Raw genomic sequence first — 25,882 nt, 5'->3', positions numbered from 1 at the left:
TAACCTCAAAGCAGCTTATCACCAAATCCCCATTAAGAAAAGGGAACAGCCTTATACGGCTTTTGAGGCTGATGGGGGGTTATACCAGTTTAAAAGGGTACGTTTCCCTATCTGGATAATGTCACTATCTGTGGGAAAACATAGGTTGAGCAGGACAACAACTTAAAGAAATTTTTAGCAACAGCTAAAGAACTCAACCTTACATTTAACGAGGGCAAATGTGTGTTCAACGCGACAGAGCTACCCATTCTGGGCGACATTGTCCGCAAGGGTGAAATCCGCCCCGACCCGGAGAGAATGGCCCCCCTTAAGAAGTTACCACCCCCAAACTCAGCAAAAGCCCTTAAAAGGTGTATGGGATTCTTTTCCTACTACTGCAAATGGGTTCGGGACTATGCCACGAAGTCATGCCCTCTGTTTGACACTAAATCTTTTCCTCTCTCTCCAATGGCCTTGAAGGCTTTCAAGAGAATTAAAGCTGATATTGCCAAAGCTGCATTCTCGTCCATTGACGAGGATGTCCCATTCCAAGTGGACACTGATGCTTCAGATTGTGCCTTGGCAGGAACCCTTAATCAAAAGGGCAGACTTGTGGCATTCTTCTCCCATAAGTTACCCAGACCTGAACTTAAACATCTGCCATTGAAAATGAAGCCCAGGCTATTATTGAAGCTGATCGCTACTGGAGACACTTTTTAGCAGCAGAAAATTTACTCTTGTCACTGATCAGAAATCTGTAGCCTACGTGTTCAGTGCTAAACACAAAAGTAAAATCAAGAACGATAAGATGGCACACTGGCAAATTGAACTCTCAACTTCTAATTATGAGATCTAGTACAGACCGGGCAGGTTAAATGATCCCTCTGACGCATTGTCACAATCTGCTGCTGGTGCTCAGCTGGAGGGGCTAAAAGAGATCCATAGGAGACTGTGCCACCCAGGAGTCACAAGGTTCTTCCACTACATAAGGGCTAACAACCTTCCTTACTCTCTGGAAAAAGTCAGTTTCCTGACTAAAAGCTGTCCTGTTCTCATCAAGGCAACCCGACCTTTTGAAAGGATTAGCTTAGATTTTAAAGGGCCATTACCTTACAACAATAAAAATGTATATTTCCTTACTGTAATTGATGAATATTCCAGGTTTCCCTTTGCAATACCATGCCCTGACATCTCGTCAGCGTCTGTCATTAACTCACTTGACAGAATTTTTAGCATTTTTGGTTTTCCCAATTACATTCATACCGATAGAGGCTCAGCATTCACGAGCGCTGAACTGCGGCGAGCCCTGCTACGAAAGGGGATTGCCACCAGCTGTACCACGAGCTACAACCCGCAGGGCAATGGGCAGGTTGAAAGGGCTAATTCTACAGTCTGGAAGACTGTTAATCTTGCTTTAAAAACACATGGTTATCCTGTTACCCGGTGGCAGGAGGTGCTGCCTGAGGCACTACATTCTATTCGGTCTTTATTGTGTACTGCAACAAATCAAACACCTCATGAACATATGTTTGCCTTTCCTAGGAAATCAGGAACTGTGATGGACTGGCCAGCCTGTTTATCTGAGCCTGGAACCGTGCTGCTGAAGAGCCACGCTCGGGCACGTAAAACAGACCCCCTAGTCCAACCAGTTCAGCTACTGCATACTAACCCCAACTACACTCATGTTAAATTCCCAGACGGAAGTACTAACACTGTACCCCTAAGAGATCTGGCCTCGCCTGGTTCGCCCCTTCCTCGCACCCATACTTAGAGGGAGCCTATGACCCCTAGTAAGCTTTCAGATGGCCATGCTGAGGCTCCACTGCCTCATGCTGGAGATTCTGGAGCAGGTCCAGAAGTCAGTCCTTCCCACACTACAGACCCAGAACCTGTACCAGTCCCCATGGATGCAAAGGAGCAACCTGTTTTGAGACAAAGCCAGAATTTGTAAACAACCTGATAGGCTGACATATTCATAAAACATCTCATTATATTTCGATTGCTTGCTAGATACTGGCATAATTTGGCTGTTAGAGTATTCTCAAGGCCAAATGGTATCCATGTATCGCTTGCTTCAGTCTTTCCTAGCAGCTGTCCTTTTGATTTTAACCCTTCTTCTGCCAGTGGCTCAATTGCCAGTACGAACAGCATTGGAGACAATGGACAGCTCTGCCTACTGAATGGAAACACTGGAGACATCTGTGTGGTGAATGTCTGCCAAGGTGCCTGTCTCCCCTCTGGTGAGCCTTGCTGTACTAACATTGGCTGTGGATTATCTCTACTGTTAAGGCACTCCCCTTGGATATAACTGTCTATGCACCTATTGTCTTTCATTATTGCATCATGAGTTTCTACTAATAAAAGCCATGATTATTGTTTGACCACATCGTCTCTGTCTACTTCATCAACTGGCACTTCAATCTGCCCATTTGTAATAATTTTTACTTGGGGTTTATGGTATAGTGTCTTCACCTAATTAATAAATGTTTGACCCATTCCCAATTTCACCAGTACCTTGAACAAAAAGTCCCACTTCAGTCTGTCGAAGGTCTTCTCTGCATCCATAGATACAGCCACTCCTGGATCCACCCTTGACTATGCCAAATGCACTTTATTAAGCAGTCTAGCTATATTGTTCGCTGACTGCTTCCCTTCTACAAATCTGGCTTGATCTGGATTTGCTAATTTCGGCAGATATTTTGCCAACCTGTTAGCCAATGCTTTAGCAGTGATTTTATAATCTGTATTTAATAACAAGATGGGTTCAATGAATTCAATGGATCCCTACCTTGTTTAGGTATCACTGTGATGATTGCTGTTGAGAAGACTCTGGGAGGGTATGCGTCTCTGCTGCCTGGTCCACCCACCTTCATAAAAAGAGGCATTAGCAAATATTTAAGCTCTTTCTAAAATTCAGCAGGGAAACCATCCTCTCCTGGAAATTTTCCAGCTTGTAAATAGCCCAGGGTCTCTGCAATTTCCTCTTTAGAGAAAGGGGCATTCAGCCTCTCTCGATCTTCCTGATCCAAATTTGGTAAGGCCAATGGAAGTAAGAAATCATCTATTTTGTTGGGATCACCCCTTAATTGCGATTTATATAATTCCTTGTAAAATCTTCCAAATGTATCATTTATTTATTTTCGTTTATATGAGATCTTGCCGTCCCCTGTCTGAACTGCATTAATTGTTCTCGAGACCTCTTCCATCCTCACCTGCCAGGACAAAACTTTATGGGTCTTCTCCCCCAGCTCCTAATATTGCTGTCTAGATCTTAAAATCAGCTTTTCTATTTTATATGTTTGTAATGTATTGTATTTGAGCTTTTTGTTCACCAAATTCCTGTTTTTTTCTTTGGTAATCCTTTTCCAATTGAACTATCACCTGTCCTAGGATGCTAACCTCCTTCATGTGCCCCTTTTTAATTCTTTTGGTATATCCAATGATCTGTCCCCTTAAATAAGCCTTTAATTTGTCCCATATTAGAAAATTGTGTTCAGTAGAGGGGCAGTTCATCTCCATTTGGGCCCTGACAAAGCTACAAAATTCTGTTTTTCCCGACAGCAGCGTGTTCAAATGCCATCTATACATCGCTGCCTGCTTATCTGACATTATAATGGATAAAGTCAAGGGAGAGTGGTCTGACAGTAGATGCACCATATACTCAGTTTCCTCTATCTACCCTCCAATTAGGCTGATGCCAAAAATAAATCAGTTCTAGTGTAGGAGTCATGTTGTCTCGAGTAAAAGGAGTAATCCCTTTCTCTCAAGTTCAGCCTTCTCCAGACATCTATGAGATTTAATTCTTTCATAAAGGCCATCCTGGCCTTTGTCACTTTCTTTGCTGACTTGTCCATGACTGGATCCAGATAATAATTAAAATCCCTTCCAACCAAGACATTCTCATACCCTTCAGTTACTTTCAAGAGTATTTCTTGTATCAACTTCATCATAATAATTCAGGAAATATATATTCATAAATGTCTAGATTTCTGAGTACATGTTTTGGAAATTAAATCCCACATGAAATTCGCAGGGCTGTATAAATGCTGTCCTCTGCTGGGGATAACCAGAACTGTAAAGAGACAAGACTACTTCAGAATCAGAATTTATTGTCATGAACAAGTCACAAAATTTGTTGTTTTGCACCAATACCATAAGAAGAGAAAATGAGGCTGTGTCTGGGGTTCATTGTCCATTCAGGAATCTGATGGTGGAGGGGAAGAAGCTGTCCATGTGCCGCTGAGTGCTCGTCTTCAGGCTCCTGGACCTTTTCCCTGATGGCAGCAGAGTGAAGAGGGCATGACTACATCCTTGACCATGACTGGAACATTCCTCCTTATCAATATAGCAATTTCCCTGGCCCTGGAATTGAAGGAGGACATTGACACGACCTACCTACTCCCTCTTTAGTTTTAAATGCTCTTATTCTGTAAGGTGGGTCCAACTTCCCAAATATTGACTGGCACCTCCCTACTGCAAGAGGAATAGATGGGGCAGAATTTGTCAGGTGTGTCCAAGAAAGATTCCTGACATAGTATGTCGACTAGCCAATTAGAGGAGAAACCATACTGGATCTAGAACTTGGTAATGAACCTGGTCAGGTGGCAGACTTCTCAGAGGGAGAGCATTTTAGTGGCAGTGACCACAACTCCCTGAGCTTTAGCATAACTATGAACAAAGATAAAAGCAGACAAAATGGTCAAGTGTTTAATTGGGAAAGGGCTAATAATGATGGGATGAGACAGAAACTAGGGAGAATAAATTGGGAACAAATGTTCTCGGCAGAAAATACAGAAGTAATGTGGAGGCTGTTTAGAGACCACTTGCACTGGGCTCAGGATAGGTTTGTCCCACAGCTGCAGAAAGGGAAAAGATAGTAGGAATAGGGAACCATGGTTTATAAAATGGGCAAGGCAGATATTTAAGAGGAAGAAGGAAGTATACATTTGATTTAAGAAGCAAAAAAGTGATAATGAGAATTATAGGTAGCCAGGAACTGAAGAAATGACTTAAGAGAGCTTGTAGGGAGCAGGAGTAGGCTTTGGCAAGTAGGATTAAGGAAAACCCTAAGGCATTCTATGCATAAGGGAAGAGCAGAAGGATGATGAGAGTGAAGGTAGGGCAGCCTAAGGATAAAGGAGGCAACATGTGTCTAGAGGCAGAGGAGGTTGGGGAGGTCCTAAATGACTAGTTGCTTCAGTATTCATCAGACAAGACCAAAATCAGAATAGAACAAACCTATGCGCTGGACCAGGTTAAAATTAAGAAAGAGGAAGTGCTGGTTCTTCTTAAAACATTAAGATTGTTAAGTCCCTGAGATGGGATGAGATATACTCAGCTTGCTATGGAAAGGGAGGGATGAGATGGCAGGGGTGTTGGCAATGATATTAGCATCCTCCTTGGCCACAGGGCAGGTGCTGGAGGATTAGACAATGGAAAATGTGGTTCCCTTGTTTAAAAAAGGTAATAAAGAGAATCCAGGGAATTATAGACCAGTAAGTCTACAATAGTGGTGGGAAACTATTGGAGTGGATTCCTGAGTTCAAGATTTATGAGCATTTAAGAGAAGTACAGTCTTCTAAGGGGTAGTCACCATGGCTTTGTGAGGGGAAGTTCATGTCTCACAAACTAATTGAGTTTTTGAGGAAGTAACAAAAGAAACGGATGAAAGTAAGGCAGTAGATGTGGTGTATATGGATTTTAGTAATACATTTGAGAAGGTTCCCATGGGAGACTCATGCAGAAAGTCATGAGGCATGGGTGCCATGGAACCTTAGCTATGTGGATATAGAATGGGCTTGCCTGTGGAAAGCAGAGAGTAGTAATAGATGTAAAATATTCTGCCTGGAAGTCAGTGACTAGTAGAGTTCTGCAGAGATCTGTTCTGGGTCCTCTGCTCTGTGATTTTTATAAATGAACTGGACAAAGAAGTAGAGGGATGGGCCATTAAGTGTCCAGATGATATGAAGATTGGAGGTGTTAATAATGTTGAAAGCTGTTGTAGGTTACAGCAGGATATAGACAGGATGCAGAGTTGAGTAGAAAAGTAGCAGATGGAGCTTAATCCAAATAAATGTGAGATAATGCATTTTGGAAGGTCAAACATGAAGGATGAGTACATGGTTAATGGTAGGATACTTAACATTGTGGAGGAACGGAGGAACGTTGAGGTTCAAATCCATAGATCTCTCAACATTGCTTTTCAGCTTGATAGGTCTTTTAAGAAGGTCTATGGTAGGAGGTCACGTGATGAGGAGGGAGTAACAGGATGTTGACCTCTTGAGCTCCCAGACCAGAAAAGCCAAAAAGTTAAAAAAAAGTACAAGCTCTAAAAATAGCAATGACAGATAAATAAAGATTCCTACTTGATAAAAATAGGAAGGAAAAATGCCAGTCAAATAAAGGCAGCCAATAAATTAGGAGAAACAGTCAGCATCTGATCCAGCCCGCCTTGTGGAGCCCAAGATGGTGATACCAATTCCAGGCCTAAAGCCTGGGAGGTCCTGACAATGGAGCCATGACCCACAGAACATGCCGAGCTGCTGGTGTGGGGGGGGGGGGGGGGGGGGGGGGGGGGGGGGGGGGGGGGGGGGGGTCATTTCTGATCGGTACATCGAGAGGCCCAAGGAGAGATCTGAGCCTCAGAAAGGGTGTCACACCCTCCCCCTGAGGACAGTGAAAGAGCACTGAACGTGGAATATGATGGGTGGTAGGATGAGTGTGGGAGGGGTGTGGAGACTGCTTGGGCGTGGACCAGCTAGGAACAGAGGTGGGAGCAGGAGGAGTTTGAAGGCTAGGGGCGAGATGAGAGGTGGAAGAGTGGAGGTTGAGGAAGGCAAAGTGGACATGGCAAGATGATGATTGCAAGAGGGAGAGGCAGAGCCCTCATACAAACATTTTAAATGCCATGGGAAGAATGGACGAGGGACTTGGCCAGAGAGACGTTAAGGGAAGAAAACAGAACTGTCTGTTAAATGGACAGATGGACCGAAGGGAACTGACAGGAATGTGACTGAAGAGGGAGAATGAAGTGGGGCAATGATTGGGGACAAGAGGATAGATAAAGTGGAAGGAAGTGTATGGGGGGGGAAGAAAGGGGTTGCCTCTAGCACTCTGGAGAATACCATAAAAATTGTGGGTTGCCTGAAGGTAAAGAAGGGAGGGATCCCATAATATATTTTTTTCAATGCTGGTTACCAGAGGTTTTAGGAAGGGAGTAACTGGGAGAATCAGTGGAGGTAGAGAGAGCCCATCAGTGCTCCTTCCCACATCCGGGCCCCGGTCAAAGGCCACGCTCAGAGTTGGTGAAGCTTTTGCGTCACCGGGACTTAGAGAAAATTTTAAGTGTGGCAGCTGTCAGGCAAAAGCCGGGGGTTGGGGGGGGGGTGCGATGGAGCTGGAGGGGAATGAGGTGTTCTTCTACCCAGACATAAATGTGGACCTCCTAAAACAAAGAAATGAATTCGAGGCAATAAAAAGAATGGCCAGGCAGAAAGGGTGTGAATGTGTCCTCAGATACCTGACAACTCTAAAAATTGGAGGTGAGAGAACGTTCCTGTTGGAGGTCAAAGAGGCCCAACAGTTTGTAAAACAGTTGCTGGTTTGTAAGAAATAAGTACCAATGGGTAATGTCAATATTATGGTGTATTTAAGAATGTACTGCAAGTAATAGCTATAATAATAATTGTTGGCTTAACTGTTTGTTGCATAAATACATTAATGGAAGAATTTGTAGAAAGGAAAATGGTCCAGTGGGGGGGGGGGGGGGGGGGTTGGGGAGTGAGGGCGGAAAGGTGTGGGAGGTAGATAGGTACAAAATGCACAGCCTGTGGTGAGGAGGGGGATAATGATGATGTGGAGGGTGAAGTCACTAGGGTGGGGGGAGGGAAGAGTCAAGGGAGTGAGATATAGATGGGGAATATATGTGAATTCAATAGTTTGTTGCTGTATTTTATGCTGTTCCTTTTGTCTTTTTTTATCCTTTTAGTCTCTTATTATTTTTCCTTACTGGGATTTGTCATGGTGGTCTGGAGTGCCTGGCTGAAGGAAAAGGATTGGGTGGACATTGGATGGTCAGGGTATGGGGGAAATATGGTCTCTGGGACAATTGCTAATAATATCAAATATTTAAGTTTTAACATAAATGGTCTGAATGGGTGAGTGAAGAGAAAAAAATGGGGATAGATCTTGCCTTCCTTCAGGAAACACACATAACAGAGCGGGAGCATCAAAAGTTAAAAAGGGGATGGGTGGGCCAGGTAATAGCATCCTCGTTGGTTCTGACAAGGGGTGAGGCAATCAAGATTGGAAAAAGTGTTCCAGTAAGAGTGGACAGTGTGATTATAGACAAAGCAGGAAGATTTTTAATGGTGTACAGTCAGATATATTCAGAATTCTGGACCCTAGTGAATGTTTATTTCCCCCAATCTTGATGACGAAAAGTTCATTCAAGATGCCTTCTTGAAATTGGCAGAGAGAAGAGAAAATATTTTGGTGGCGGGGGAACCATCTTTTGTCTGGATCCTGTCCTGGACAAGTCAATGAAAAAAATTAGCAAAGACAAAGGCAGCAAGGGCTACCATTGACTCTCTGAAGGAGATTAATTTGATAGATGTATGGAGACAAAAACACCCATGTTCCTTGTATTTGGGGCAACATGATTCCTACTCAAGGATGGATTTATTTCCGGTTTCATCCCAAATAGAGGGTAGGATCATGGAGACCAAATATGCAGTGAGGCTTCTACCAGATCATTCACTTTTGACATTAACTATAGAAATGCTTGATCACCAAGAGATGGTGTATAGATGGCATCTTAATATGTTGCTGTTAAAGAAGCTAGAGTTTTGTATCTTTGTGAGGACACAAATAGACACATTCTGTGAAACCAACTTCACCTCTTCTCTTGTTAAATTTCTCCTCTGGGACACAGGGACTTTCAAAAATCTGGCTCAGAAAAACAATATAGGGGTCTAACAAACAAAACAAAAAAACTGAAATACAATAAGCTTCAAATGTATAGTATAGAAAAGGCCATAATGAGGTCAAAACAAAAATATTACGAATTGGGGGAGAGAGCACATAAAGTCCTCTCCTGGCAGTTGAGGGCAGAACAAGCCTCAAGGATGATCAATGCAATACAAACTGGGAATGACATGATCTCATACAAGTCAAGAGAAATTAATGAGACTTTTAGGCAATTTTATGAAAATCTATACAAGACAGAGGGAACAAATAAAATCAATGAGTTTTTGTCAAAATTGGAACTACCATATTTAAACTTAGAAGAACAGGAAGGGTTAGATCTTCCCTTCACAGAGGAAGAAGTAGGAAAGGAATTGAGTTCACTACAGACTAACAAATCTCAGGGGGAGGATGAGTTCCTGCCTGAGTTCTTCAAGGAATTTAAAGATTTATTGATACCTCTTTTTTTTGGCGAGGCGATTGAGATTCATACCCTCCCAGAATCCTTTCCAACGGCAATTATTACAGTAAATCTCAAAAAAGACAGGGATCCTTTGAAACCATCCTCTTACAGTCCAATCTAATTATTAAATATGGATTTAAAGATACTTGCCAAAGCCCTGGTAACTAGATTGGCAAAATATTTGCCAAAATTAATAAACAAGGTTCAAGCAGGCTTTGCACAAAAAAGGCAGGTGGTGGACAACATCAGTAGGCTGCTGAGTATAATGCATCTGGCACACTCAAGGGATGAAAGAAGCATAGCAGAGAAGGTATTTGACAGATTGGAATGGGTCTTCCTATTCAAGGTGTTGGAAAAAGTGGGGCCAGGGCTAACTTCTATAAATTGGATAAGGGTGTTGTACCACGTTCCCACGGCTAAAGTTGAACCATGCACCCAAGCCTTCACGCTGTCAAGAGCCAGTAGACAAGGGTGTCCATTATATCCAGCTCGATTCATACTAGGTATGGAGTTGTTGGCTGAGGTCATTTGCTAGAATCCAGACATCAGGGGATTTAAGGTGGGCCAAGAGGAATACAAAATCAGTCTATTTGCTGATGATGCACTGATATATCTGACAGACCCAGTAAACTCACTGGCCAGGCTGCACCCAACTTTGGAAGTCTATGGAGAGGTCTCTGAGTACAAGATCAATTGGGATAAAAGCAAAATCATGCCACTTACTAAGGGGGATTATAGTCAATATCAAAAGAATAGTCATTTGAAGAGGCCAAAAAATGGAATCAAATATTTAGGGTGGACAATAACCTAAATAATTTACATAAGCTGAATTATACCCACTTTAAGTAAGTGGATGGCCCTGCCTATCACGCTGGTGAGCATTGTCAACTGTGTTAAAATAAATGTGTTGCTGAGGCTTCAGTACCTCTTCCAGACTCTCCCCATGGGGCTACCTCGGGGATTCTTTCAGAACTTACGTTCACATGTTAGAAGGTTTTTGTGAAATGGCAAGTTAGCAAGGGTCTCTATGGAAAAACTAAACTAGGACTTTAGTCCTAGTGGCTTCAGGTTACCAGACTCCAAGAAATATTATTGGGAAGCCCAGTCACCTCACTATTTGAGGGGGGAGGTGTACCATCCTGGACACAAATTGGTCTGCAATTGGTGGGTGAAAAAGTAGCAGGAGACTTTATTTACAAGTGAGACACTAAATTATTATCTGGTAAAAAAGGCAACTCCATATTAAAACACATAATTCCTATATCGAACAAAATTAATCAATAGATAGGGTCTAAAGTGAGGCTGTCCCCAGAAACACCCCTGACTCCGAATAGATTAGTCACATTGATGGTAGACAACAAGATCCTGGACATCTGGTGCTGAAAGGGGGTCAAGTGTATTGAGGACTGTTACGACTCAGAAATAAATATGACGTCAAATAAGATGTTCCTCTGCTACCTTCAGATAAGATCTTTCTTGAGGGACAAATTAGGTCCATCCATTACCTTACTGATGTTCAGTGACATAGAGACCCTGATTTGAAAGGGGAACACAGGGAAGTTCATCTCAGTGTTGTATTTCTTATTCCAAGCAGAAGGCCCTAAACCAGACCTTCACAAATTAAGGTGAGAGTCAGACTTAGGAACAGCGATTGGTGAGCATTGCTGGTCAGACCTGTGTCAGAACAGTATGACTGTGATTATTAATGAGCGGGAGAGGCTGGTGCAGTATAACTTTCTCCACCAGCTATATTTGACACCGCAAATATTGAATAAGTCTAAACCAGAAATTTCAGACCAATGTTTTAGATGTGGCATTGCGACAGGAACCTTTGTGCATGCAACCTGGACATGTACCAAGGTGAGACCCTTCTGGGTGGAACTAGGCCAAGCCCTAGAAAAAAATCACAGGTAAATAATTCCCACAGAACCCAGAGATGTTCCTATTGGGAAATATGATGGACGTAAGGCTTAAGATGAAGCTGTTCCCATTCCAAATCTAATTTCTAATGATAGCATTGGCAGTGGCCAGGAATTGCATAGCGGTAACCTGGAAATCTGACTCTCACTTGGGCATTGCACGCTGGAAATGTGAAAATGCAAAGCTGTGTTCCAATGGAGAAAATTACCTATAACTTAAGGGAAAAATACAAAGTTTTTCTAAAAATTTGGCAACTGTATTTAAATTTCATAAGAGCACAGTTATAATGTGGAACTTCGTATCTCGCTGCCCTGGCTTTCGCATGTATCCTTCTACTGAGGGAGGGGTGGGGGGGTGGGTCCATTCCAGCCCAATCAAGTAAAGTCAAGAAAAATGTAACAGCCTAGGTGCCGGTCATCAGGCCTTGACAAATCCCTGATGTGTCCCCTACCTTTGTTGTGGGTATCTTGAATGTTATATGTAATTGTTGTCCAGAGAAAAAACAAGCCTTCCGTCGCGCATGCAGCCATCTTCAGCGCAAACTCCGGGAGATCCAAAATGAGTGGTGGACTAGCCTCGCCAAACGAACACAGCTCAGCGCGGACATTGGCGACTTCAGGGGTTTCTACGAGGCTCTAAAGGCTGTGTACGGCCCCTCACCCCAAGTCCAAAGCCCGCTGCGCAGCTCAGACGGCAAAGTCCTCCTCAGCGACAAGATCTCCATCCTCAACCGATGGTCAGAACACTTCCAATCTCTTTTCAGTACCAACCGCTCAGTCCAAGATTCCGCCCTGCTCCAGCTCCCTCAACAGCCCCTAAGGCTAGAGCTGGATGAGGTTCCCACCCTGGATGAGACATATAAGGCAATCGAACAACTGAAAAGTGGCAAAGCAGCAGGTATGGATGGAATCCCCCCAGAAGTCTGGAAGGCTGGCGGCAAAACTCTGCATGCCAAACTGCATGAGTTTTTCAAGCTTTGTTGGGACCAAGGTAAACTGCCTCAGGATCTTCGTGATGCCACCATCATCACCCTGTACAAAAACAAAGGCGAGAAATCAGACTGCTCAAACTACAGGGGAATCACGTTGCTCTCCATTGCAGGCAAAATCTTCGCTAGGATTCTACTAAATAGAATAATACCTAGTGTCGCCGAGAATATTCTCCCAGAATCACAGTGCGGCTTTCGCGCAAACAGAGGAACCACTGACATGGTCTTTGCCCTCAGACAGCTCCAAGAAAAGTGCAGAGAACAAAACAAAGGACTCTACATCACCTTTGTTGACCTCACCAAAGCCTTCGACACCGTGAGCAGGAAAGGGCTTTGGCAAATACTAGAGCGCATCGGATGTCCCCCAAAGTTCCTCAACATGATTATCCAACTGCACGAAAACCAACAAGGTCGGGTCAGATACAGCAATGAGCTCTCTGAACCCTTCTCCATTAACAATGGCGTGAAGCAAGGCTGTGTTCTCGCACCAACCCTCTTTTCAATCTTCTTCAGCATGATGCTGAACCAAGCCATGAAAGACCCCAACAATGAAGACGCTGTTTACATCCGGTACCGCACGGATGGCAGTCTCTTCAATCTGAGGCGCCTGCAAGCTCACACCAAGACACAAGAGAAACTTGTCCGTGAACTACTCTTTGCAGATGATGCCGCTTTAGTTGCCCATTCAGAGCCAGCTCTTCAGCGCTTGACGTCCTGCTTTGCGGAAACTGCCAAAATGTTTGGCCTGGAAGTCAGCCTGAAGAAAACTGAGGTCCTCCATCAGCCAGCTCCCCACCATGACTACCAGCCCCCCCACATCTCCATCGGGCACACAAAACTCAAAACGGTCAACCAGTTTACCTATCTCGGCTGCACCATTTCATCAGATGCAAGGATCGACAATGAGATAGACAACAGACTCGCCAAGGCAAATAGCGCCTTTGGAAGACTACACAAAAGAGTCTGGAAAAACAACCAACTGAAAAACCTCACAAAGATAAGCGTATACAGAGCCGTTGTCATACCCACACTCCTGTTCGGCTCCGAATCATGGGTCCTCTACCGGCACCACCTACGGCTCCTAGAACGCTTCCACCAGCGTTGTCTCCGCTCCATCCTCAACATCCATTGGAGCGCTCACACCCCTAACGTCGAGGTACTCGAGATGGCAGAGGTCGACAGCATCGAGTCCACGCTGCTGAAGATCCAGCTGCGCTGGATGGGTCACGTCTCCAGAATGGAGGACCATCGCCTTCCCAAGATCGTATTATATGGCGAGCTCTCCACTGGCCACCGTGACAGAGGTGCACCAAAGAAAAGGTACAAGGACTGCCTAAAGAAATCTCTTGGTGCCTGCCACATTGACCACCGCCAGTGGGCTGATAACGCCTCAAACCGTGCATCTTGGCGCCTCACAGTTTGGCGGGCAGCAGCCTCCTTTGAAGAAGACCGCAGAGCCCACCTCACTGACAAAAGGCAAAGGAGGAAAAACCCAACACCCAACCCCAACCAACCAATTTTCCCTTGCAACCGCTGCAATCGTGTCTGCCTGTCCCGCATCGGACTGGTCAGCCACAAACGAGCCTGCAGCTGACGTGGACTTTTTACCCCCTCCATAAATCTTCGTCCGCGAAGCCAAGCCAAAGAAGATATGTAATTGTGGTCTATTGAATGGTGGGGGGGGGGGGGGGGGGGGGGAAGGCTCGGACACAACAGCAAATTTTGTATATAATGGATAATTGTAATTTTTGATTTATTACTGTAAATTGTTTGAGTTTGAAAATCTATAAATAAAATATTCAAAACAAAAGAAACCCTATGGTATGCTGGGCTTCATTAATTGGAGGTAAAGCACAAAAGTCTGCAGACACTGATTGATTAAAAAAACGATGCTGCAAAAACTCAGTAGGTCAAACAGTGTACTTTATACAGCAAAGATAAAGATATGCAACATTTCAGGCTTGCGCCCTTCATCAGGGTATAACAAAATGTAGGCAGGTGCCTACTTCATTAATCGGGGCGGAATTGAGTTCAGGAGTCACGAGGCAATGTTTCAGCTCTATAAATCTCTGATGAGACCACAGTTAGAATATTGTGTTCATTTCTGGTCACCTTATTATGGGAAAGATTTGAAAACTATGGAAAGTGTGCAGAGGAGATTTGCCTGGATTGAAACTATGTCTCATGAGGCAAGGCTTTTCTCTTTGGTGTAAAGAAGGATGAGAGGTGACTTCATAGAGGTCTACAAGATTCTGAGAGGCAGTACCCCTTTCCCAGAGCGGGAGTAGCAAAGTGAAGGGAGGAATATTTAGATGAAATGGCAAGGGTTTTTTTTACACAGAGAGCTGTGGGTGGCTGCCTGGAATCATTGCCAGAGGTGGTGGTGGAGGCTGGAACAATAGCGGCATTTAAGAGATTCAGATAGGCACATAGATGTAAGAAAAATAGAGGGTTATAAGGTAGGGAAGATTTAATTTTTTTTTGGTAGGTATACTGTATATAGGTTGGCACAACATCGTGGGCTGAAGGGCTGGTATTGAACTGTAATGTTCTATGTTTTATGCTCTAAAAGGATACCTGGAACAAAATGTCAATCACCATTAGTTTTTCCTAGCATGCAGTTCTTTCACAACTAGCAGTTGTCTGTGGAAATCATAGGGGAGGAAATGGAAATGTGCAAAACAAGCTACATTTAAATTACAGTTTACTTATACCAGGCAGGAATGAGGCAAGGCTAACAGAACATAAATTGGCAGGTTTAAGCAGGGATGTATAAATATAAAATTGCAATACTAATGACACTCCTTTCCTACTTTCCTTCACTGCAAAATCCAACACCAAAGGAAGAGTAAACATGAAGAAAATGTGGGACAAAGCTTCTACCCTACCATACTGAACAACTGAATAAAAAAGGCAAATTGTTACAGATAGTGGAGGTTCCACTGTTCTGGGCACTGAGGACTCACTCAACTGAATAAACTTTTCAAAGCTCTTCCTTGACTTCGCTATTACTGGTAATATCAGGTGTAGCCTAATGGGTAGATTATATAGGCTTTTAAGCTCCTCACAAGTACATTTCCAAATCCTTTATACCACTGTATTCCACAATTTTGTTCTTGGATGTACAGTAATGGTCAATTCTCATTTTGGACAAATGGGTAATTGCAACTTTCAAGAGGGCAGTGTAATATTGTAATAAAGTTCCTAAAAATGATTGGGTGAAAAGAACAACTACCTTCTTAAGTTCATTCCACAACCTCTCCAAAGTGATGGAAGCTTTGCTTTCAACTTTAAGTAACCATTGAAGAAAATGAAATAATGTCTTTTAACAGTAATTTTAGCTCTCTCACTATATGAAAGCCCACATTCTCATGAAATAATACCTTTTACACTGTACAGACTTCTGTGTTAATGTCTTATGAAGAAAGGTTGGACAGACTAGGCTTGCATTTGCTGGAGTTTAGAAGAGTGAGAGGTAATTTAATTGAAATGTGTCAGATTTTGAGGGGCTTTGACACAGGGTGGATGTGGAGGGGATATTTTCTCTTGTGGGAGAATGTAAAACTGGAAGGTACTCTTCAAAAGTAAAATGTGTCTCCCATTTTACACAGATGTGAGGTAAATTTTTGAAAGTCTTTGAAACACTCTCTCAAAAGTTGGTGGAAGCAGTCTTTGAGCATTTTTAAGACAGGGAGATAGATTCTTGATACACAAGGAAATGAAAGGTTACCATGGCTAGACAGGAATATAATAAATTATTGAATAGCAGAACAGGTTTGAGGAGCTAAGTGACCTCCTGCTGCTCCTAGCTTACTTGCTGATAAAGACGATGGTGAATATCTGTCTGCAGGATAATTAGTTGGTCAACATATTTTTTGGTTTCCTTGTTAAACAATAACAAATTGGAGACTGGCTGGAAGCAGTGAAATTAAGTAAGGAATTTGAACTGTGCTGTTCTTGACAACAAACTTGCAAGTAGTAGTAATGTGTAAATGAAATGCATGTTAACATTTTTCTATGATTTTGAAAAGGCCAGAGCTGTTGTTGGGTTCTGTGACAGGAGATCAATAAGTAGATTAATTAGATCTTAATTAGAAGATTGTTGCTTCAATTCCCAAGCCAGAGACTTTGGGACAGAATCTGGCCCTATGTACAAAGGGAATGTTGAACTATCATCCTTCAAGTGAGACATCAAACCTATACCCATTTGGACTGTCATTTGTGAATAATTAAAAGGAAGAGCAGGTAAGTTTTTCCCTTGTCATAACCAATATCTATCACTCAACCAACATTACCAATTCATTATCGGATGGCTAGTTTGGGAAAGGTTATATGCACATTGGCTGTCGCACATCCCAGCAATACAAAATCATTACATTTCAAAATCTCTTAGTTATCCATAAAGTGTTTTAAGATGTGCTGAAATTGTAAATAAAGTTCTTAAATCTCTTCTGGATGAATTCAACACCCTTTATGCTTGCTTCCAAAGGTAAAGCAATAAGGCTCTTTTGCAAACCCCTGGTGTCTCTGTGCCTCTAGTTCTGAGGCTGAATTGCAAAGAGCCTCCAGAAGGTTGAATCCTCAGAAAGCATTTGGTCCATACAATGTACATGGTGATGCCCTTTAAACCTGTGTGGACCAACTGTCTGGAGATTTTGCATCATTTTCAACTTCTCGTTGCTACGGTCTGAGGATCCCATTTGCTTCAAGAGGACATCCATCATGTTGGTGGCCAAAAAGAACAAAGTGTCCTGTCTCAATGACTACCATTTGGTGGCATTTATCTCCTATCATGTTGAAGCACTTTGAGAGGTTGGTTATGGAGCCAATTAACTCCTGCTCAGGAAGGAACTGAATCCACTGCAATTTGCCCACCATCACATCAGGTTAACAGGGGATGCCATCTCGCTGGCCCTCCACTCTGCATTAAATCACCTGGATCACAAGAACACCTACATCAGGCTGTTGTTCATTTACAACATCTCAGCATTTAACACAATCAGACCAGAACAATTAATAATCAAACTCAGGGATCTCAGTTTGCCAGTAGATCCTCAACTTTTCATCTGAAGACCCCAATCAGTGCGTATTGGCAACATCACCTCTTGCTCACTGACCATCAACACAGAGCATCCCAAGGGTGTGCTCCATTCCCTCTACACTCACAATTGCATCATCAAGTTCAACTCCAACATAATCTATAAATTTGTGATGACAAGACCATTGTCATAATATAGGTTGAAGAATTTGGTTGTGTGATATCGGGACAACAATCTTGCTCTCAACATCAAAGACCAAAGCATTCATTGTGCATTTTAGGAAGGGGAGTTTATACTCCTGGCTTCATTGACAGGATAGTAATTGAGAGTGTTAGGTCTTTCAGGTTCCCAGAAGTCCACATTTTGGAGGATCTCTCCTGAAGCCAGTACATCAAGGCAATTGTGAAGAAAGCACAGCAAAACCTTGCTTTTCTAAGAAGTTTGAAGAAATCTAGCATGTCACCAAGTAATCTATTGAACTTACACAGATGTATTGTGGAAAGTATAGTGACTGGCTACATCATGATCAGGTTTAGAAGGCTACAGAAACCCAAGTCCATCACAGGCATTGATGTCTCCTCCAATGAAGACAACTATCTGAGACTCTACCTCAACATTATAAAGGATCATCATTACTTCGATAACAATTTCTTCTCGCTGCTACCTTCAGGCAGAAGGTACAGAAGTCTGAAGTCCAGCACCTGTAGGTTTAAGAACACTTTTCTCCAACAACTGCTAAGCTCTTGAACTTCCCCACAACGAGTCAAATGCAAACCATAAACTTCTCCAGGACCACCAAACAATCTGTCTACAATGTTGAAACATCACTTTTTTCCTGCACTAACTGCAACTTTGAATATTTATTTATCTATTCTTTTATATTTATTAACTTTTTTTGTCTTAGCATATAGTGATAATCAATACTACTATATTTTAGTTGGCAGTTTGGCTTCAGCAAGAAAGAATTACAGTGCAACTGTACACATGCAATTATAAACAATTCTCTCATTATCATAAATGCATCTGTTTTCTGCATGTGCATTCCTAGGCAATGGAAAAAGAACGCAATCATCTTTAATAATATCTGTGCTCTGAAACTTAACTTGCAAATACAGAAATTACTCCAATGGTACAAACAGTGGAAAAGTCTCAGAATTGACCCACTTGGTACCACATCCATGCCATTAATGATGTTATGTTAATTAGTTGATCAGAACAGTTGACCTCTTAACATAAACATCTACCTGTATGTCCAAAGAGGATCTCGCCAGCTTCACAAATAATAATACAACCAAAAAAGATCATAATTTCCAGTAAAACCACAATGAAGGCACTTCCTGTGCTCTTCCGCAATCAACATTACATTGAACAACAATCTTTAGAACTAAAGTATGCACAAAATAATCATTTTGTTTAAAAATATCATTTCAAATGTTTTGTTTATTTTTATGGTACAAAGTAAAAGTGACAGATCGGAAGCTGTTTAGAAATACACAAAGTGCAGCTTAACTGACCATACAGATATTGCTGTAGATAAAGTACAGTATTTTCAGTCTATAAAAGGTAAGCAACCTGTGAAGGTAAGTCAGCTTTGGTTTAAATGTCTGAACAGTAAGAATCTTCGTCTGGTAAGTTTTGTCTCTGGTTCCAGTTTTTAACCTCCTTTGCAGTGAAGTTCCGAAAGAAAATCTTCTTACTGTCAGTGTAACAGTGGTGTGTTTCACACCTTAACTCTCTGCAGCAATTTATTTGAGTGACCCTGGCAACAATTTTATAGCTTTTAGCAAAACGCTCATATGCAAATGATTAATGAACACTGTGCTACAGATAGAGCATTCTTAATTTATAAACAAGCAAAACACATGACTTTCACATTCAGCTGAGAACAATGCAAACTTTAACCCAAAACAGATTTCACTCAATTGATCAAAGTCTAACAAGGAAATTAGTGGTTTCAAATGTTGTAATTTAGGGTACTATAAGTAGAGTGTTGAGGTAAAGTATTTATACAGAGATTTAAAAAGTAACAGCTTAATATTGTGAGATTGTCTGTAATATCGAGCCACATCTATACAATGTGCATATAACCTATACTCATATACTCTGAGCTTTGGTCCAGCATTGATAAGATGAGCAAAGGCATTTTGATTCTATATTTGGTTACAGCTTGAGTTACTTGAGTTAAGCCTCTACTTATCTTTCTTAGTTCCATTCAGTATATATCTGCCAATGTAGATGAAAATGAGTGAATGAGTTAAAACCTTTTCAATATCAGATTTTTCAGAATCTCTAAAGTCAAACAAAGATGTTGAAAGGGACAGAAAAAAACATGAAAAAAATAGAAAAAGGGATAAGGAATATACGGCACATCAATGTGCGACACATAATGAATGTAAACAACAGCAGTTATAGTGCAATGTCTCTCTTGATGGCCTCTGGTACAACAATGTTCTTGTAATATTGGTTAATATTTTACAAATGATCATTTAGTTTGGAACTGGAGTGCTACTCCAATGAGTGCAATACCCAGAACACTTTTGTGTATTGCACTTCAATCATGCCGTCTGCAGACGTTCCTCTTTAATTTCTACTTCACTGAAAAGATTTTAGTTTGATCTCAATTGATAAATGCATTCAATTGATTATCATCTGGCATACAATCCTGTACTGCAGAATGTGTCATAATGAGATTGCTCCATAGAGCTATTCAGTAATAAAGTTTGTGACTTATTAGTAAGAATGCCTCTTTCTATGTGCTGTGACCATAGGGCCTTGAAGAGTTTATGATTATCAAGATTCTTTAAACAATTTTTTAACCCATTTCAACTCTGTAATGCTTGACTTTTACTCAGCTTTATTCGCCATTTGGCTCTGTAGATGAACATTAATTCACCATATTAATGTTCCATTACAGTGCAATAAGTATCACTCAAAACTCATACATTTTGATCTTTACACAGTCCAGGACACCTTCCTTAAAACCCTGCACTTTAGAAAAAGAACAATTTCTTGACCAAATGTTCAGTCATTGCTCTTGTTCATCAAATGCTTGAATCTATACTTACCTTCAGAATTTTTTTTGTCTTCTATGTGACAACTGTAATATGATACTTTGAGTCAAATATCACTTTTGGTGCTAAGTTTATTCAGTGAAGAAAAAATGATGGATGTGATGGAGCTGAGGAGATCATAACATCCACTGTTGATTGTTTAATATATGAATCGAGATGTAATAATGTTAGAAAAAATTGGTTGGTATTAAGAATCCTGGATTAAAAAAACATTTATAGAAGAAATTTGTCATTTATGTCATTGACATAAAATGTGTCACATGGTAAGAAATGGAATGCAATGCACTGTTGGTACTTTATCAGTACCATACCATAGACTGAGGACAAATTTCCAGGACAATTGTCTCTGTGACATTTCTCCACTAATTTGATATAACCTGGCCATTTGCTATCGATGTAGTGAATATTTAAATGAGAATGACCCTATTTCACATGAAAGATGATGTTGTCAAATATTGGCCTAAATGCTATTTATAAAGTTCAAAAGAAAAGACCAAAACAATAGTGACATATCACTTTTCTTTGAGTCTTATGTCTTATTGTCAGTGATCTGTGTAAAAACAGATCTGAAATCCAATGTTTCTGAAGAAAAAATGTTAGTGTGTGTCAATGAAGAAAAGTCTTCATGCAACCAGATCTGGAAAACATTCCCAATTCTTTGTAGGCTTTATCGTCTTCTACAAATTAATTTTGCTCATAAATACTGAACCAGATGAGAAAAAGCGTCCTTTCCATAATTTTAAAGCTTAGGCACTTTTAATGCCAAACATTTTGCTATAAATTAGTTGAATATTTTCAGATAAAACCTTTATTTGGCCAACAAAAGAGACACTACATATATAATTAAAGAAAACTTTTGCCACATGTGCATATGCATTTATATGCTTCCAGTGGTGTGGGGATTTGAATAACCAATAAATTCTCAGCAATCAAAACTTTAGTATGAAAATAGGAGCTATAAATGAACTCTGATTACCAGTTACAGCCTGTGCATTTACTGTAGCTCAGTGCCTTAGTTTATGCATTGCTCCAATACCTATTCTGAATAAATGAGATCAAGAATGTAACAGTCCATGACCCAATCCTAATCTCTCATTTAACCTTTATCATTTTTCCCTTAACCACAATGCTGTTGAAATTCTTTGGCTAACAGACTTTGGAAAAATTGCTTTGCACACAAAATTCACATTGATGCTGCAATTACACAGACAATTGAGGTTGTGGAACAGGAATGCTAAATAGAATCTCTTCATGTTCGTGGCTACTTTGAAATAAAGGGAAACCCAATGTTACATTACAGGCAATGTGTACATTTCCCTTTTGTATTGCACTACTAAAATACAGTGCAATTTAAAACTCATCACACAGAAACACTGGCAGCTGCCCATTACTTTGAAATTGTTTGCACACGAACATTTCTGGTCTTACAATAGCACATAAGAAAGACAAAATGACAATGTTGTAAAGGTTTCCACCATTGTATTACCCCAAATGTGATATCTAGACACAATCTGTGAGGGAAGAAAAGTAATTCATCCAATTTTGTAATCACAAATGTAAAAAGTTTAAACACCATATACTTTCAAAACCAGTAAGCTAATAACTTGATTCTGGTGCTTTTTTTCTGACTTTGGTTAACAGATTAGTATTAATGCAGCACTTGGTACCTGACAATGAATGACAGGCACTACTTCAGACATTGTTTCTCTGTGAAATACAGAGCTCTCTGTAACTCATGGAAGGTGTTTCTCTCAGTCAAATATTTTTCTCATATTTTACAGTACAAGAAAAGTCTATTTGGTTCAGTTTCAGCCTGCTAAAAGACTGGATGTTTTTCTTTGTTAAAACTAATACTACCGCACAAGTAAACTCAAAGACAGTTTGAAAATGTGTCAACTCAGCACTTTGCATTCTTTGACTTGTAGGAGAGATGCAAGGAGTCTTCCAAAGATGTTGTTTCACGACTTACTGGTGGACCTTTTGTTTTATGAGGCTTCTTCAAAAGAGTTTGTGAGCGGTTCCATGGCCAGGCCTGTTGAGGGCTCAGGTTGTTTTAATCGTTTAATTGTGTTTTTCAATGCTTGCCTTTTGTTGCAGAACCAAACTCTAACCACCTCCCGATCGTAGTTCAGTTTCTCGGCGATTTCTGTCATTTCCTGGCCTGATGGATGTGTATTCTTTTCAAAGTGGGCATTTAAGATCTCCAAGGCCTGGGGGGTGAAAGACGTCCGCCGCTTGCGTTTTTTGGAGGGTTCACTGCCGATAAACTCAGTTAGATTCTGCATTCCTGCTCGGTGGCGGGCCTCAGCCTCAGCCATCCACCGCTCAAGAACGGGCTTAATCTTCTGGGCACTTTTAGGGGTGATGTCCAGCTTTTCGAACCTGGCAGGATACAAAAGGCCAGGGTTCAGTTTGGCTGTCAGACTGCTAGCTATAGAGCTCTCTTGGGCATCCTGTGGTAGGAAAAAGTGGCTTCTCAGGATGGTGTGTCTGAGGAAAGTTGAGAAAGAAGAGTCTTACTCTGATGCTCTGCCAGGGTGGGATCCTACTGATTGATTAACCGGCAGAGACACTTAGAATTGGCCCTGCGACATTACAGGAAGACCATTTGCCAGAAAGAATATATTTTAAAATTAAAATGTCATAAATTCACAAATAACTTAAATAATAACATACATCTCTTCATCAATTATTAATATTACATTTCAGAAATGTATAAACATACATATTTATATAATTTTCCCAGTTAAAAATGCATCCACATTACCTGCAAAAAGTGTTAACCATGCACTGAATGGCAATTTAGTTTAGAAAAAACAAATCATCCAAATCAAAGAAAAGCAAATCCTTGCCTTTAAATTTTTACCTGTTCTGTGGATAAGTAGGATGGGAAATAGGCCTAAAGCTCTTTCAGACACTATGTAGCAATTCCATCTACACAATCAGAACTCCAGCAGGGAGAAGGAACTATGCTTGGAGCAGCAAGGTTCCAATGTCACTGCATTGTCAAACATTCAGGATATAACAGGAAGCAGCTACTTGAGCAGTTCTAGCTCATCAACACTGTAACTGGATGTCACTCTATATGAGCATTTAAAAAATCTTTGCTGCCTTGCATAGACCACATTTAATCAAATTCCATGAGAGAGTCTTAAATTTAAAAAAATAAATGGAATGTGTATTAAAACTTTACATTAATTATCTTCAGACTATTGTACTGTACTTCCGAAACAGGATTGTATATGAAATTATAGACAAATTTCCATATGGTCTAAAATGAATGCTGTTTTATTTGCTTCCATTAGTGACTCTGGAGTTTTAAAAAGTGTTATTTATCTTTACTCAAAACATTTTCTATGATGGTAAAGTCTTACAAAATACTGTAGTCCATTTTATTGACCTTTTGCTTTTAATGATGAAATTGAATTGTTACTAAATGTAGTCATGCAGCTATTCTGGGAGGCTTTGATTTAATGGGCCTTTGATAAATGGAGGAGCTACTGAATATTTAGAAGGAGATTGATATAAAAACAAAGAAAGCCATTATGTGAACTCTGCTATAACTATTACCCAACCCCAACCAACCAATTTTCCCCTGCAACCGCTGCAACCGTGTCTGCCTGTCCCGCATCGGACTTGTCAGCCACAAACGAGCCTGCAGCTGACGTGGACTTTTTACCCCCTCCATAAATCTTCGTCCGCGAAGCCAAGCCAAAGAAATTATTGTTGAAAAATTAGTGTAAACTGTCTTATTAAAATAAGATTAGATTTGAGTCCAGGAAAATTGTTGCATCTCCATTTAAAATTAATGATGAAACAAGTTTATTCTTGCAGTGATCGAATATGGTTTATTTTTCTTATGTCGTGTTTGTATTTATGGTAAGTGCAGGAGACAGAAGTAATATAGCCTGAATAGAGGAATGGCAAAGAATCTGTTTCCATGCAACATATCCATGCTATGACTGTATTGTAATGGGAGGCTGAGAACTGGGATAAAACATTCAATTTCACATTATCAAACTATTGCTAAGAGGTGCCCCAGAAATCAGTACTGTTTACACTATTAAAAATCCAGATGAAGGGACTTGCTTTATTGTAGCCAAGTTTTCTGACAATACAAAGAAGTGGAAAATACATTAAGAGGAGGACACAAGGAGTCTTCAAATGGATAGGTAGGTGAGCAAAATTTTGGCAGATTGATTATAATGTGGGGAAATATGAGATTATCATCTATGGTGGGAAGAATACACAAGAAGGCTAGTATTTAAATGGAGAGGAACTAAGAGAAGCTGGGTGTCCACAGAAATGAAACACAGAAAATTAGCATGTGGGTCTAGCAAGTAATTAAGAATGCAAATTGAATACCATCCTTGATTGCTAAAGGATTAATATAAAAGCAGGAAGTTTTGATACAACTACACCTGTAGCTTTACTCCCCTTATCCTACAAAGAATATATTTGCATTTGAGATCATTCAGAAAAGATTAAGTTGATTTCTGGGATAAAATAATTGTTTTATGAGGAATCTTTGAGCAGGTTGGGTTTAATTGATCTTTCAGGCATTTCATTGTCTCCAGGATTCTTCGTACATAATCAGAGTTGGAGGAGAAAGAATCTGAAGGGAACAGCACATTTCTAAGCTCTCTACATCGATGTACATTCAGGATGTAACAAAGGGAGTAGGTTTAACTATTGGAGTTTAGAAGGATGAGAGATAATCTTATTAAAGTGTATTACATACCCAGGGGCTGTCACAAAGTAGATAATGAGATATTTACCTATGGACTAATCTAGAACCACACAAAGATCAGCGTGTACAGAGCCGTTGTCATGCCCACGCTCCTGTTCGGCTCCGAATCATGGGTCCTCTACCGGCATCACCTACTGCTCCTAGAATGCTTCCATCAGCGCTGTCTCCGCTCCATCCTCAACATTCATTGGAATGACTTCATCACCAACATCGAAGTACTCGAGATGGCAGAGTCCGCAAGCATCGAATCCACGCTGCTGAAGTCTCAACTGCACTGGGTGGGTCACATCTCCAGAATGGAGGACCATCGCCTTCCCAAGATCGTGTTATATGGCGAGCTCTCCACTGGCCACCGAGACAGAGGTGCACCAAAGAGGTACAAGGACTGCTTGAAGAAATCTCTTGGTGCCTGCCACATTGACCACCGCCAGTGGGCTGATATCGCCTCCAACCATGCATCTTGGCGCCTCACAGTTCGGCGGGCAGCAACCTCCTTTGAAGAAGACCGCAGAGCCCACCTCACTGACAAAAGACAAAGGAGGAAAAACCCAACACCCAACCCCAACCAACCAATTTTCCCTTGCAACCGCTGCCACCGTGCCTGCTTGTCCCGCATCGGACTTGTCAGTCACCAACGAGCCTGCAGCAGACGTGGACAAACCCCTCCATAAATATTCATCCGCGAAGCCAAGCCAAAGAAGAAGAAAA

General features: G+C 41.2%; 1 protein-coding gene across 4 annotated transcripts in view; it reads right to left on the bottom strand.

The window, feature by feature from the left end:
- Window positions 1-18,810: 18,810 nt before the first annotated feature.
- The window catches only part of pou6f2 (POU class 6 homeobox 2), a 652,592-nt gene continuing 645,520 nt past the window's right edge, over window positions 18,811-25,882 (bottom strand). For all 4 annotated transcript variants that reach the window (XM_069920652.1, XM_069920651.1, XM_069920654.1 and 1 more), the window contains one exon: window positions 18,811-22,914. In XM_069920652.1, the coding sequence (XP_069776753.1) occupies window positions 22,410-22,914 (505 nt within the window). In that variant the 3' untranslated portion in view covers window positions 18,811-22,409. The remainder of the gene's footprint in view (window positions 22,915-25,882) is intronic.

The sequence above is a fragment of the Narcine bancroftii genome, chromosome 2, assembly GCF_036971445.1.
Source record: "Narcine bancroftii isolate sNarBan1 chromosome 2, sNarBan1.hap1, whole genome shotgun sequence".
Lineage (NCBI taxonomy): Eukaryota > Metazoa > Chordata > Chondrichthyes > Torpediniformes > Narcinidae > Narcine > Narcine bancroftii.
This window is presented reverse-complemented; position numbering and strand designations above follow the sequence as displayed.